General features: G+C 45.0%; 1 protein-coding gene across 1 annotated transcript in view; it reads right to left on the bottom strand.

The window, feature by feature from the left end:
- Window positions 1-16,146, bottom strand: part of LOC142591590 (inactive serine/threonine-protein kinase TEX14-like) — a 79,081-nt gene that overhangs the window by 38,436 nt on the left and 24,499 nt on the right. The window contains exons 3-6 of the mRNA XM_075703899.1: window positions 14,201-14,392; window positions 12,441-12,645; window positions 8,953-9,077; window positions 6,355-6,774 (exon numbers count right to left, since the gene is read on the bottom strand). Of these exons, the coding sequence (XP_075560014.1) occupies window positions 6,355-6,774; window positions 8,953-9,077; window positions 12,441-12,645; window positions 14,201-14,392 (942 nt within the window). The remainder of the gene's footprint in view (window positions 1-6,354; window positions 6,775-8,952; window positions 9,078-12,440; window positions 12,646-14,200; window positions 14,393-16,146) is intronic.

The raw sequence follows: 16,146 nt of genomic DNA, 5'->3' as shown, positions 1-16,146 counted from the left end.
TTGTGTGTCAAAAGTAGTAAACTAATATAGAAATGACAATAAAGTGCCTAAACTAAGTAGAAATTCAACGTTCAACCAATTTTTTAGCAAAAAAAGAAAAAAAACTTGCACAAGGCGGCCACTTTCCTTAAGTCAGCTTTGCCACACGGTTTATGATAAAGTCACCTTTGTTGCAGGACATTTGTGTTATGCGGCCAAGCATGCAACATTGCAACGGCTGGTTTAGTTTTGTGTCAAGTTGCACCTTGCAGGAAATCTCCGGCCCAATTTTCTCTATAAAAAGGCACATATTACAAACGGGTAAATACTACTCAGGAAGCTCAAGTTACCTACTCGCTAGCTTGACACAGCTTGACCAGGCTAAAAGCAGTTAGCGCTAAGTCAAGGTATAGTTTAGACATCTTCAAGATGGCTAGCACTTGATGTCTCGAAGCCATACACTTCTAGCCATCATCAAGGCATTTAGTTAGAAAAAAACATACATAAAATATTTTGAAGCCATTGTCACAGAAGATCCAAGGCAGCCTCAGCGTATATACAATCAATATTGTAAGTGTTCTTGTAAGAAATGGTGAACTTGAAGCTGATGTGACACCTGGCTGTATTAAGCAATTTATGAAATCTCAGCTAAGGCCAGATAAAGCTCATATTAGCAAGCACGCCCAATGGCTTTGGCTTTTCTGTTGCAGCATCTACATGCAAAACTTCATGAAAATTGAAGCTTGTAAAGCAGTAGTTCACAAATATTCGAGACACAGCTGTTCCGAGTGCCAAAAAAAAATATATGTTTACATATTAGCTAAATAAAACTTCCTAGAGCAAGGTTAGAAACTTAGTAGTGTGGCTATTTTCAACTTTAAAGCGTGAAATTTAGAAAACTTACCTCCAAATCACAGTGAACCTTAAATTAACTTTAATTTCATTGATTCCGTTGTATGCATATTTATAAAAAGAAAAGTTTTGTTCACATAAGTTACCCTAACCTTCATTCTGTTTTTACTGAATCGTTTCTGCATTGCTCTAGCCCATGTGACTGTCAAGACAGCTGTGTCACTGTAGTGCAGTGTCACCTAGTGTTATCTCAGAGAGCAGCGCTTAATGGAAGCTGATGTATTCTGCTTCTTTTTCCAATTTTGTTTTTTGCTGCATGCCACATATTTTTCTTTTTCAGAGCACCTATCTTCACTCGGAGGCCACACATGAAAGTTCATGTTAGCTATCATTTATTACATCACATTCTGTGCCATGATAGAAGCCTGATGCCCCTTTTTCCCTGCAAGAGGAAAACCAAGGAAAACCTTAAATGAAGCGATGCATAACTGCCATTGAGTGTGAGGTTAAATATATGTAGGCTTCATTTGGACGCACAGAAAAATAAAATGCATGACAATTTTTTTCTTGTGACATGAACAGGGCTAAATTAAGGTGCATTTAGTTTGTAGGATGGTCAGCTATCACATTTGCACTGTTCTCGCGATGTATATCACAAATAGAAGTTGTAGGGGCATGGGATAGGCTTGGTCTTTGCAGTCACTTAGCTGCCACACCCCCCTTACCCTTTCTCCATGCAATCCTCTAAACCATTTAGCAAGACCATCATGGTGCAACTTCATTCACTCCACTGACTAAGATATCAGCCACTAAAGCAAATAAATGTGCTAATACTTTCCAGGTACTCCTTTCAGTTAAAAAAAAATTATTGCACAAGGGCAGATGCAAGTCAAGAGAACGTAGCCATGTGTTGCTATATATTACTCCCAAGCTTGGGTTTAGTAGATGTGCTAATGCCCAAAAGAGTGGATGGAGGAATACATCCACAGCTCAATTTCTAGAGGGGGATTGTCGTGGGGAGATTGCGGGTTAGGCTCTCGCCATATGAGTCTCCTTCCACTTGTAAATAAGCCAGCACAAATTCCACTGGAAACCTGATTACAAATTTGCCCATCTAGTTACGAAGGTGAATTCTACATTGATTCTCCATGAATCCATGTTAGTGCCAGTTTCTTCATTTAAAACCATTTCATGGTGATGTTACTGCTAGGCACTTTGGCTTCCACGAGATTAGACCGTATCTAGTGCGACTACATTATACTGACATGCCCTCTCTACCAGCGTCGCTCTACATCATCTTGTGAGCTTTGCCAGTACCGCAAATCTTAAACACTCTCACTGGGTTACCATCTACTCCATTTGAATTCACTGGCATCGACCTGGGCCTCCATGAGCCACCCATGAGATTACCTCAGCCTCTCTGACTTTCTGGTTGGTGTTCTTTGTTGCTGTGTTGCTCACCCTACAGGCCGCATACTTGCTGGTAAGCTTCCTAGTTCTTTTTCCTCCACTGTGAATCAATGTTTTTTCTGTACAAACACCTGAAAAACTCTTCCAACCCATTTACTTTCTTCCATATTCCTCAGCCACTCTTCATAATCCATTTTACTGTCATCTTCTCTCACTTACAACGCTTGTCCAGCCCAATCATCCTGCACAGCTTCATTTGTAGTCCTCCCGTGAGCACCCCATGCGAAGCATCCCACTGACCTTTGGTTGCCATCGAGTCCTGATTGTAGCCGATTTCAAGCAAACAACTGCATTTCCAAATTTAAGACCTGGAACCATTACGCCTTTCCACATACCCCGGAGCACGTCATACCTATTGTATCCCCATAGCACTCTGTTTCATTATGGCTGCATTTCTCTTCCCCTTTGCTGTTATTGTTTTTTTCCTGTTTCCACATATCTATTGCCTTCGTTTATCATATACCAAGGTATTTATATTCTTTTACCCAAGGTATTTCCTGGCACTGAACTGACATTGTTCTGTTCACTGTTTTCATTGAATACCATAACACTTAATTCTTTTAATGCTAAATTTCAGACCTAAATTCTCGCCTTCCTGTCCACAGATAATATGTCCAGAGATGTCCACCAGGCCTAGCATATCACTTTGCTTGTCAGCTAGCAACACAATGTCGTCGCATAAAACAAACTTGGGAGCTGCTGCTCTACTACTGTACCTGCCTGTTTGTACGAGCTATTAAACCCAATATTACCATATTTTGCTCGATTGTAACGCGCACCCGTTTTCCATGAAAAAAAAAAGGTAAAATACCGTGCACTTTGTGCTTTCATATAGAAATACTATTTTCTCTCATTTGGAAAAATCAGATTTATTCCCAGCACACTAAAGCTGCGATGAATAAGAACACAATTGGAAGCAGCGTACCTTGCCGCCAAGATTTTCACTGCGCCGGTATGAGTCGTGTGGGGCAAGAGACATCACTCGTAGTCGCAATCAGAAAACTGCTTATTGCTATCAACAGAAGCTATTGCTGATGTCGCCGAAGTTTGGAGCGAGCTGCCACAATTTCTGGAAGCCGCTGACGGGTCAACGGTCAACGAGTTTGGTAGTGTGGACGGTGGTGTCACGACCACAGGAGAGCCCGAAAACGAAGACTACATTACCGACATCGTACCGAACACGAGTGAAAGCAGGCATAACGAGGAAAGCAACGACGATTCTTGGGCCAATCCACCGAGGTTATTGGTGCACTCGCACTAGTCCGGTGCCTCTGCGCGATGTGGAGGTTGCTTCGACTTTTTAGATACTGGAGAAGTGCGCAATGTCGCAGACAGCAAAGTTGCCCAGGCGGAAGAAGATATAGGACTGTTTCATGCGAAACTAAGCTAGTTTCATCAATAAAATGTTTTTATAAATGGTATGTGCTTTTACGACGTCCAGTTCTTTTGCAGGCTTATATCGAATTATGCCCTAGCTATAACGAACTGATAGGGGCTTTTTTGCAAGTTCGATATAACTGGGTTTGACTGTATTGAACTGAGCACCTCATTGGTATTCAGTACAGCATAAAGTCACTAATTCGTTAGTTTCAGAGGGGAAAAGCACTTCATTCTATCAACATAAATGTATTTATAATAAAAAGTCTTTCCAGCTGTAATCAATGCTAGCATACTAATTTGGTGTTCCCTTTAATAAGAGCAGACTGTGCTGTACTGTGTCTTGATTTCTATGCACCCAAGTTGCTGATAGCTTGCTACACTCTTGTTGTGCAATGCCAGGAGACTCCCAAGCATGTGCAGAGCCATGTTTTCTTGTCCAAAATTTGTAAGCATTAACCTGGGAAAAATTTCTGATATTCGATTCGATATTACCTTTTCTTTTCTTGATTCGATATGCGATTCGAAATATACTATTCAGTATTGTCACAACCCTATTAAATACCATAATTAAACATTGTGAGCGACGGTTATTGCATGAAAACCTTCCTAAGGTGGGCTAAAAATAAGCATTTTCGTTGCGAGAAGACATCTGCCTAACACATTCTCTGTCCCTTATAAGCTCTACTGAGAGAGATGCTGCCAAAGGGATCGTCATCGGAGTCAGCATAGGGGCCAGGCGCATGCTGACTGCTCAAGTCCAAATTATCCGGTGGTGGTAAATTTTATGATCAAAATAACAAAAGTTTGGGCCCACAGAGATACATGGGTGCCGGCCGGGACCAAATGACTGAAAAGGTTGAATTAGCCCGTGTCAAATTGATGAAATTGCCGATTCATTACATGCTGGCATTTCAGATTCACTTTATGTTTGATAGTTCGTTATATCCAAGTTCGTTACACTGATGTATGACTGTACAGTTGAATCCCTGCATAACCGATATTGGTTCAACAATACTTCTGGCAGAATAATTTCTTTTTATTTGCTATCAATGTCCAATGGAACTTAACGCCACTATGAGCACACTTTTATTTCGATTAGATTTTATACGCAACTGCACACAGCCACCCATGAAAGAGAAAATATTAGTTATATCTCAATATAAATGAAGTGAGTAAAATTTTCAGTATGCATCATTACTTGAAATTTTGTTATACTGAAATTCAACCATTTATGCAAATTAGCACAGTTGTAGATGGATTTTTCTTACACAGAAGGTGCTGCAAGTTTCCTAATTATTGCGCAATCGGAAAAAGCAAATCCGAATGAGGAAAAAACTTCATTTTGATCTTCACATCGGCATTACAAAGTGAACCCAGCCATGCTTTCGCATCCACTCCGCTCCCGTGACTGATAGTGTCGCCTACAGTGGGACGGTACTCATGAAACATACCGGCAGTGGGGAGCCAATTGGGACGTTCTGCCCGGGTTCATGAATGAGAGAGGCCTTGAGGCACCCTCCGTTAGGCAGACGCTCCGCAGCGTGGTGGTGATGGATGATGACTGACCACCGAGCACCTGTGCTTGTCGGTGTTTATTGGGTGAGGTGACCAATGTTGCCTACGGAGCATGGCGGGCCAACGAAGATTATGCCCGAGGAGGCGTGACATGCTTGTTACACCAATGCTTTGTCTACTGCTCGCTTCAACAAGTCTCTGAAACTCAAAATTACGCAACCTCGAGTACTAATTGCGCAGGAAGACAGCGCACATGAGGCCACGCCATCTTGGTACACTCACTCGTGCCAGCGCGCCAGATTACGTCTAAAACAGGCAGCATATGCACTCAGCCGCTAGAAAAAGAGATGTGCACCAACCTGCCCCCCACTTTATCCCCCTCCTTCCAATCGTGTGCGCTTGATCGCATTACCTCAAACTCCCTCCCCTCCTATCATTCCCCCTTGCTCGCATGGGAAAACGGTACTCCTCAAGCTGTCATGCTCCTCGGCTCACCTTCGCACGCTTTCTCTCGTGCCCAAAGCATACAGTGCACTAGGCACAATAGGATATTATCGCACTTGGACTTCATACGGAACACGATGCTGCTCCGCTTCAGTTCACAACTGTTCCTGAACACAGCAGATGCCCTGAACACAAGCAGTATCTTCTGCGACGACACAGCACCAGACAGTTTGTCTAAACAGTGAGCGCCGACTGCGTGCACAGCGTACAGCTGAGCCGGGTATGCGTAAAGGTCAGTGGGCCAATGACATGAGTGTGGTGAGCCACCCAACTATTCCCGTAGCAACACACCATGTACTGCACTGAATTGACCCAAGAGGCATCATCTGCTTTTGTAGAATTTCAGCAACGACCCTGGGCTGGATATGTTGAACTAGTTCCTGCAAAACATTCTGGTTAAGCTTTGGTTTCAAGATGGCAGGAAAATGTAGCTTCGGTTCTGGTACAGCTGAAAATAGTGGCTTAGCTCAGGTTTTCCAGTTTTGCTTTGGTTCAATTCGACACCCTGGCATACAGCTGACCCAGCTCGTTTTTCTCTTAATGTGAACTAGAATATCAGCTACACCCATTTATTCTTCACTCCACACCGCTATCACCCCGTTTCTTAACATTACGAGCAACATGGTACATTACAAGAGAAACCTAAACACCTACCTGCGCTGCACAAACTCAAAGTTTCCGAGCTTTCCAAGGCACGGTGACACCACGTAGATGCAGTGCGAGGACACACATCCGTGCACCCAGTGCCTGCTGTGCAGGAAAAGCAGCGCCTCACATGCCTGCTGCAACACGAGGAGCAGACGACTGTGGTCGAGGGGCCCACGGGCAAGGAGGTGCTGTGCATTGTGCAGGACGTCGAAGAGGCTGCCGAAGTGGACACACTCAAAGACGATCAGCATGTCATCCATGTTCTGCACGGGGCTCACAGCCAGTGGCCACAGCAGGTACGGGTGAAAGCTCAGCCGGCGGATCTTCTCCAGCTCGGTGATGAGGATGTCAGAGCCGGGTCCCCGACTGTGGCTGCCGTTGAGTGAGGATTTCTTCACAGAAACCTTCAGCTTGTCCCAGTACATGCTGGCGTAATAGATGGATGCACAATGGTTAGTACATTTAGATCTTGCATCCAATGCAAAAGTACCTGCATTATATGCAATATTCATTGCAATGAACATGTTATATTTACTTTGTTACACCTGACAATAAACAAGAAAATTGTCATCCACCCGGAATGTAGCGCAGATTTCAAGTAAATCCATACGGTTTGTGCTATGTCAACAATATCTTCACATTGGCGGGAAGACAGCACACTTGAAGCCACGGCCACCTCAGCTCACTCAAACTTTGCACCCACCACAAATTACCTCAAAGCTAGGGCACACAGGCTGCATGTGTGTGCAGCTCCACTGACAACCAGATGCAGCTAGAGGAGGAGGTACACATCCACCTTCTTCCCTTAGCATCTGCTAGATCACATTACCTCGCTGCTCCCCCATCCCACCTCCACACAAACGAGAAGTGCGGATCAAGTCACCATCCTTTTCGGCTCACTTTCGCACCCACAGTACATGGCCAAAGCCAGCTGAATGATAGAATGCCTGCACACTCTGCTTTATGATGTCATGTTAACAGCATTGAATCTAATATGAATGCTTCTGTGTAATCCACAGTGATTTTGACTTCACCCCTTTCAGCACACCCAGCTTCGCAGTGAAAACTTCAGCCCTAGGTCACGGAGTAAGACATTTAGGAGGTGAAACTCCAGTCAGTGTGAGCGAGCGTGGGCGACCAGATAAAGTCACAATTGTTGTATGCGCCGACGGAACCGTATACAGTGGCAGCGCCATGCAGCGCGTCGTAGAAGCCGCAGCGAAAAAAAAAAAAAATGCAGCACCCGGGCAGGCGGCTCCGGCCAACTCCGGCGCGCTCTCAACGGCGGTAATATCTTTCCAGGCCGCCAGCACGATAACGGCTCCGCGGGCTTGTGACCTTTTCTGGTCGCCGCAAACAGCGGAGTTTCCACTCCTAAATATTTCTTGCTCCGTGCCCTAGGTGCATTATGCTTTAAGAGCATAATGCACAGGCCTTGTGATATGAAGGTGCTGTTGATATGGTGCTTGGAGCGCAATAGGATCTTACCAATACAATGCTGCGCTTTGGTAGCCACATTTCGTCGCATGGCACGCGATTTGAGAGATGCGTTTGCAAGCAATGGCATGTAATTCAACGATTTGACGATCTGCATCTGCAGCACTTTCCATTTATTGCCTCAATATTTCTTTGCAGCAACAGTGAAATTTCATTATATTGAAATCATGTATAAATATATTTTTTTATATTGAGGTTTAAAAGACATGGTGCTCTATGAAAAAGAAGTTCCGAGTTCAAGACATATGTATTATATATATCTTAGTTTAACTGCATTTCTCATTTTACTCTAAAAGCTGGCACGGTGATCTGTATGTTCTAATATCATTATCAGCCTATTCTATGAGAACTGCGGCATGAAAGCCTCTCCCAACGATCTCTATAATTACTGCCATTTCACATTAACAACTGTAACTGACATTTTATGTGCACACCAATTAGAACCAGAATCTTTATAAGTCAATCAACACCCTTAATAGTGCAAAAATAAACATGCCACTGCCACACTTTCACTCGCTACAGTACATCTTAGGAGTGCAAATAGTAGTCTTGCCCACTTCAAGTAATCAAACAACACATAAAGGTATTTAAACACAAATATGTATTTTATTTCTACATGGATAGTCACTCATTACTTCTTACCAATACATTTCCTTACCATACGGAATTTGACACCACACTTGACCACACTTAAAAATTTTCACACCCTAATTGGGACATCAATCTTGCACAGAGTTCCCTTGCTCTGCTCTAAAGGTATACTTTCTTTTCAGGAAAGCTATGCCATGCTGATAGCTACATGCAATTTGTGACCTGAAACTGCTGGGAAAGCAGCATATAAAACAAAAGAAATGCATGCAATGTAGACCACCATTATTGGGACAAGATGAGCACAATTTACTCTGAATGCACACGGTAATTACAGCAGCTTTGGCCCACCCATTTAGCATTATACTTCTTGGCCAGCTGGAAGACAGCGACCGACAGTGACCACAGAACAGGTGCCAGATATGAGATATAACTAGAATAATGACAATTTAAGAGAGACGTGCATGCAGAGAAAGGCCTCTGAAAGGCAAGAACGCCACAATATACGTGTATACTGACGTCTGCATGAGCGACTGTGGCCCACTCCAGGTGATGTTGTTGTCCTCAGAGTTGTACAGGTAGTTGCTTGCTACAAATGGCACAAATGTGGTGACACCAGTCTCACGGGCGGGGCTGCAGTACACCTGAAAAAAGGGTCGAGGCCGCTCTGGGCATCAAGTGCTGATGCATGGCCACACAACATATGAGTACACACATTTTGCACCCACTTTGATGTTGCTTTTTCCTTCAAATGAGATTACATTACATTAATGAAATTACATTACATGAAATTACATTCGACGTGGCACATCAACCAACTAGCCAATGCTGTCACGATAATGGAAGTATCGGCTCATTTGTTATTATCCACAGTAGATATCTGCTTCTGCAAGCTTACTGCCAGCAGTAAAATTAACTGACACTGTAAAATTACATTCGTATTGACATGTGATCGAGCATTGTGTGTCTATATCTTGTCACAGCAAGCTGTTAGCCAGTGTGCAAATGACATTTACCATTTCGATGGCTCAACTATTTGTCCCCCTGCTGCTGAGATATTTCATCAAACAGAGGGGAAGTAGGTTAATAAAAAGGATTGCCCTGTTACTCAGTACAGCTGACATGGTCATTTGTGGCAGCGTTTGCTGGCAACAGCCTTCGGAAGCTTTGACACTGAGGAGCCATTTTTGGGAGAGGAACACAGAATGGCTGAGCTGAATAAAAATTGCGCAAATGGCTGCTGTGCTGCATACCAGCTTACTGCCTAGCCTATTGCCTGTTATCACATCCAAAACACATGTGCAGATGCCAATACTCTTCAAGGATAATAAAAAGCCTTCGCAACACTTTAAAAGAATGTTTTAGCTAGAGAGGTTACATTAGAAACCATTGGTGGTGATTACCAAAGACAGGGTTAACTCCTTCAAAATAGGCTGGTATTGCACATATTATTCATGGTAATTTCTTTAAATCATGGAATGCAATGCACACTCAACTGAATTACAGCAAATTTGAAACAGAAAATCTATTACTGTCTTTGACCATTATCAATGGTGTCTATCAAAATAGTAAACAAATTCCACATAAGAATGAAGCAAGGACAACCTCGCAATACATGTGCAAGACAGTGGCACAATATTCAACGATTACCACCCCAATGCGAGAGAAACTGTGCTAGTGCTGCAGATACTACTAAAAGTGTGCCTCCTATTAACCTTTACTCTCCTTTGCATAAAACTCTCTCTCCCTAGCGATTTGGTTCGAACCATGACCAACCCCACATGCGTGGCGTGATAAGCAGTGACTTGTACACTGGTGCAACCACTGAGTTAGCCCTGCTGATCCCCAATGAGCGCTGGCCTCACTGCACACCCCATCACAAACCAATCACTTTGCACTGCCTCACCACACGCCCCATCACAGTCCTATGTACTACTCCAGCCATATTGCTAACTAGAACCGCGAGCAACCATGCGTTCAAGGATCAGGCGTTAAAGAATCGGGTCAATTCAAAGAGTCTAATGCTTGAAATATATCACTCGACATTGGGCTTGTGCGAATTCAATATTTTTTATGCTATTCGATGTTAGCTTCTGCTTGAATTTCTGTACTCGAATTTTTCGAAGTATTCAGAACGAACAAATACACATAATTTTTCGCATATAGGCCACACCTCCAACTAATACACCTTGAAAAAAAAAAAAAAATATGCGCATGTAACCTACAGGAATAACAGCACACAATGACTACACGCAATTCTTTTTAAAGACAGCCCTCCACTCGCAGATGCACAAATCGTCCATGTCATATCTTAGGCCGGCTCTATCTCCGCCTCCCCCAAACACTCCCCCTCTTCGGCGGAAATGATGGGGAGAACTTTGCCCTGAAGGTATTTTCATGGCAGCATGCGCCACGCTACCGTGAAACCACACCTGAGTTAAAATGCGCGCTGTCAGGAAGACACATACAAGTTGAAATTTGCATATAACCCGCACCCCGATTTTAAAGCGAAATTTTTAAACATTTTCGATGCAGCGCTAATCAGTAGCCTTGGTGGCCGACGCCCGACAAATCTGCACTGGTTAGGCCACAAGGCCCTTGGATGTTAAATGTTTGTTGCGGGAAGTTTGCTGGTGATCGGGTCAGAGATATGTGCAGGAAAGAGCGAGGACCGCAAAAGCAGCGAGCGTGCCTACCAAGTTCGTACGTGTGCTCGCTGGACGGAACGGGTTAGGCTCGCGTGTCGACGGAACACGAAACGCTACCGGGGCCTCAATCGCCCCAGAATTTCGACTAAGCACAACAATGAGCAAGAGCCTGTGAACAAATCTTTTGTACTGCTGCTGCAGTAGTAAGAAATGTTGAACTGCCATGTTTTTGCGTGGAATAATTTTTTATCTGAATAACGGCACTTCGAAAATCAAATTACCTGATTTCAGAGATGAACCGGGTTACTTCTTTTTGGCTTCTTTAGTCAGCATCTGGCACTTGTATCAAGGATTTATGCAAATCCCACAGCTATTCGAACTAATCGCTTTGAAATTATTCCACACTAATTACTATTCGCTTCGAGCCAAAAACTGATATGCGCACAAGCCTACTCGACGTATACAAGTGGTATGGAAAGGCAGGCAGACACAATTCGAATGAGAAGGACAATGCAAACACAGTAACAGTAAAGTTCTGTTAATTCAACTCCGGTCGACCTTTCGGTAATTAATTCTGAGCGAAGGTCCCGGCCGGCGCAGATGCATTTTCCTATGGGGCCAGAGGTTATTTCAACCCTAAAATTGGCCTTGGCCGGATAATTCTCACTGGACCAGTCACCCTAAGGTGATTCTAACAGCGGCCCCTTTGGTGGCAGCGCCTATCTCGGCAGGGCTTAGGGGGACAGTGTATGAGTTGAAAACATGTCATCTGCCGTGGGAAATGTCTATTTCAGACTTGCACTAGAATTTTCAAGCGACGACCATAGCTCAATGTCTGTGTTTATCCTATCCTAAAGCAGAGGTTCCTTTCTTTTTTAGAAAAATTGGGCTGAAAATTGCCTGTGCAATGCAATCGGACACGAAACTAAGACCAACTTCTCAGCGTTTGTATGCTTCACTGCATAAAAAAAAATACATTGCACCGAAGCAAACGTCAAGTTAGTGTGGCAAAGTTGAGTTTAGGAAACTGGCCACCATTATGCAACACACAGGGCCAATATCTCCTGCAAAAAAAAAAAAAAAAAAAGAAACGTCAGTGTTTGATTTCGACTTTGTTTGGAAGCTTTAATGGTTACTTTTACGCGTTTTCTACTTTGGACATACAGAAAGCTGGTGCGCATTTGACTCGGGGGCATGTTAGTAGAATCTGGCAAGTACTGTCCAATTAATTTGCAGTGTGTTCTGGCATTCTTTCTGCATTTTGTTTAATTCAACCTGCTGGCTAATTCATCGGTCCTGTCAAGGTCGAATTAACGAAAGTCGACATATCAGCGCCCGGAGGTGAATCGAGAGACTTACCACCCCGAATCCTCCATCAGCGCGGATCCTTTCGCCGTACCAGGGCCTGCGGGGCGCCGTGGGCCGACCGACCAGGCGCCGGCGCAATGAGGCGGCCGCCGCCGCACCCCCTCTGCCAGGCGAGCCATCCACGCCGGTCCCACCACCCGCCGCGTCATCGTCCAGCAGGGCAGCCGCGTCGCCGAACCGGTACGCCAGCGCGCGCCTGCGCAAGTTACCGGTGCAGATGGCAAGATAGTCTGCAGAATCAGTACAGGCTTCACGGGTTTCAGAATTTTTTTTTTTAATACTTGGGAGTAAAAATATTAGAATATTAGTTTATTTAGCAATGACAGGGTAACCCAGCGTTTCCCTTTTTAGCACTTCAATATTTTAAAACAATGAATACTATGAAAAATTATAAACATTCAAATTTTGCTGGATACAAATTATGCTGAGCTCGCAGGCCAACTACGGGAAGTTTATCTGCAGCACCGAAGCGTCTGCCTGTGGTACATGCGCCTGCATGTCCCTGTACTGGAGGTTCGAACCATGGAGTAAGAAAGCATGGACGTCACGCACCAAGCTTTGGGAATCCGGCCTCTTCTAACGCCACCGCTCTCTCCGTCTTCAAGGCCTATCAGGTCAATAAGTGACTATTAGCTGACAGAAAAGTTTCAAGCCCTGTGGATCTATATTGTCCCTATACAATAATGGCCACCTGTCTTGCACGCCTTTTCCTTTGTTTCCAGTTGCACGCATGCTACTCTGAGCTGTAGGTAACAATATTAGCCTGGCATTGCGCTCTTAATTCACAGGAAAGTATCGAGCACAGTGCCTGAACAAAAGCTAACGCACATTGCAATTAAGACAGATTGTATTATTTATTGCTTGGGGACAAGAAATTGAGCCACGAAGTGTGCAAGTTCCTTTTAAAGATTTTAGTATGTTGCAAAAAAAGATAATCAAAATGCCTCGTCTGGTATAATTCACCCAGAGAAAAATATATGTGAAGGCTGACAGTCTTAAATTTAGGTTTTTTCTGGTGCCAGAACTACGCTCTCATTATAGAGTTTTAGCATGTCCGATACTTGAGTAAACGCAAGCTGACTGGGCGTTTTACGTGATGAACGGAGGCGCAAACATGACTGTCTTGCTCGGTGAAGCCATCTGGTGGCGAAGAGCTCAGACAAACGCAGAGCTAATATTGCAGTGATCAAGTGTATTCTACTTTGCTGCTGGTATACATGTTTGGCAACGGCATAATCGCGTTGTTGCCGAAACATTACACTAGCAGCAAAGTTAAATACACTAGGTAACTGCAATATTTGCTGTGTTTGTCTGGTTGAGCTCTTCGCCACCAGGTGGCTGCACTGTGCTGGCGGCTAACGTTCACACCTCTGCCCCTCCAATAAAATGCCCAGCCCGCCTACATTTACTGCAATACTGGACAAGCTGTACACCATGTACACAGTGATCAGAACTTGAGATAAATCTTGACCACCCGAGTTTCTTCAATGTGCACCTAGACCCACAAGCGTTCTCGCCTATCTCCCCCGTCGAAATGAGGCGGCTTTGAGCTCAGCAACGTAACACTACAGCCACAGGGTTCCCAGGGCGGGTCGTCGCGAGACATCAAGAGAACAGGCATGCCCACGTTGTTACAAATCTCGCTCGCAGGGCCCAGATTATACTGTAGAGTCGATGACATTGCGCCCAAGATTGAAAAGTGCTGTTCGCGTGCGTCAGCACAAGCAGAGAGAGAGGCAGTGTGCCCGTACTTGGTGTTGATGAAGGCGACCAGCTTGCGCCGGCACTGCGGGTCAGCGTGTCCCAACGCCCAGTCCTGTGGAGTGCGGCCCGAGGCGTCGCGTAGCCGCAGGTCCCCGCCACACTCCAGCAGCTGCTGCAGGAGGCCCCGGCTGCCCCGGCGGCACGCCGCGTGCACTGGAGTGGCGCCCCCGCTGCATCGGCTGTGCGCGGATGCATAAATTAACTGCTTCGGCGCTTTTTAGGAAAGTCGCATCGTTCCAGCTGCCAAGAGGAGTAGAAGTGAAAGTACACTCACACAAACAGCACTGCACAGATTAGCCCAGTGCCAATAACATAATAACTTTCCAGCGCAAGCTGAAAGGCGGCACACCAATCGACAGACCTTTGCCTAAGATGTCATATTGGCAAGATGTCTTTTATGCAATAGCAATTACAGTTAAATTTCGGTATAGCAAAGTTGGTGAAATTGGCAATTTACTTTATTATATCGAAATTTCGTTATATTGAGCTTCAATATTTTATGCAAATTAAGTACAGTCCCTGATGGATATATTTTACAGGGAAGGGGCCGAAATATTTTTTCCAATTACTGTGAAATCTTAAAAAGAAGTAAACCTGAATGAGAAAAAAATATTTTTGCTGAACTTGAGAGTAGGCGACGAATGATACGGTTTCATCGCCGTGTCAATATCTTCCCACCGGCGGTATGAAGCGATCTAACCATATTTTCGCGCCCACTCTGCCCCCTGCAATGGAACAACACCATCATGAAAAGCACCGGCAATGGGAAGGGAATGCTTCATCTTGTTTTTGCTTCAACGGGTCTCCGAAACTTGAGATTACCCAACGTTCAGTACTAAATGCATGGGAGCAAAACGCACGACGCCACGCCATCTCAGCTTACACAGGTGGTAGATTACCTCTAAAACAGGGCGCCCGGGCTCGTAGTTCTATTTACGCCCAAGCCCTGTGCTGGACCGCTGTGCCGTCATGCGCCGCCCACACGTACCACCTTTCTAGGTATTTTTCTGCCAAAGCGCCACGGCACGTGCCCAACAACTTTCTAGGAATTTGCTTTTGCGTTCCTGGCTGTGCCTGGGCGCACAGTCTGCTCGGGCCAGCCCGCATTCGCAGAGTTTAGGCGGTGTAGGTAAGTTTAAATTTTAAATGCATAAGCCTTTGTATGCTTACCCAACGGGACAACTGACCCTTCGTCCGTCCCGTAATAAGACGACTGCTTTCGAGATAGCGGCCGTAGTAGCGAGCGAATTTGCCTTTGCGATGCCTCCCGTTTCTACGCCAACAAAGTCGCAAAAACACAGTGCTGATGGCGCTCTCGGCAAACGCCTCACTCTGCTACTTTTGCAGATCCCTTTCAAGTTATCGGCACGCGTGCCTCTTCAACACGTAAGCAGTGAGAACACAGCGCGCTAAGCTATGAGCAGTCTGCACTCTTTGGGGGCATCGCAGGTCACACTCAAGTTGCGGCCCGCACGGCAATGCCAAAAGAAGCCGCCGCCAGAGTATGTTCACGGTTCAATAATGGTTCGACGCAGATGGATAAGGCATTAAAGAGTGATAACGACTTATAATGATCGAAACATCATAAGCGCACCTAGCACCTCTACCGGCAGTACTTTGCAAGCGTTATCAATGCTCCTTGCACAGCAGTCGGCAATACTTCGTGTCGCCACTGAGCTGTCGTTAGTACTGACCTAATCAAGTTTCATAACGTTAGTAATGACACCAGGCTGTGGGGAGATGAGCAAGTGGCATAATGCTAAAGCATACTTAGTTTAACTCCCAGGGGAGCTTCTGCGCCTTGCTATTCCGGCGGGAAGGGAGAGTGTGATTTCAAGATCGACGCTTGAGCGCAGCGATGATGTGGCTCATGGTGCAAGAAACCCTCCATTCCCCACGGTTATCCCAGCTTTTGTAGATCGAAGGGGCTCGC

The sequence above is a fragment of the Dermacentor variabilis genome, chromosome 8, assembly GCF_050947875.1.
Source record: "Dermacentor variabilis isolate Ectoservices chromosome 8, ASM5094787v1, whole genome shotgun sequence".
Lineage (NCBI taxonomy): Eukaryota > Metazoa > Arthropoda > Arachnida > Ixodida > Ixodidae > Dermacentor > Dermacentor variabilis.
The sequence above is the reverse complement of the archived record's forward strand: the minus strand, read 5'-3'. Positions and strand labels throughout refer to the sequence as shown.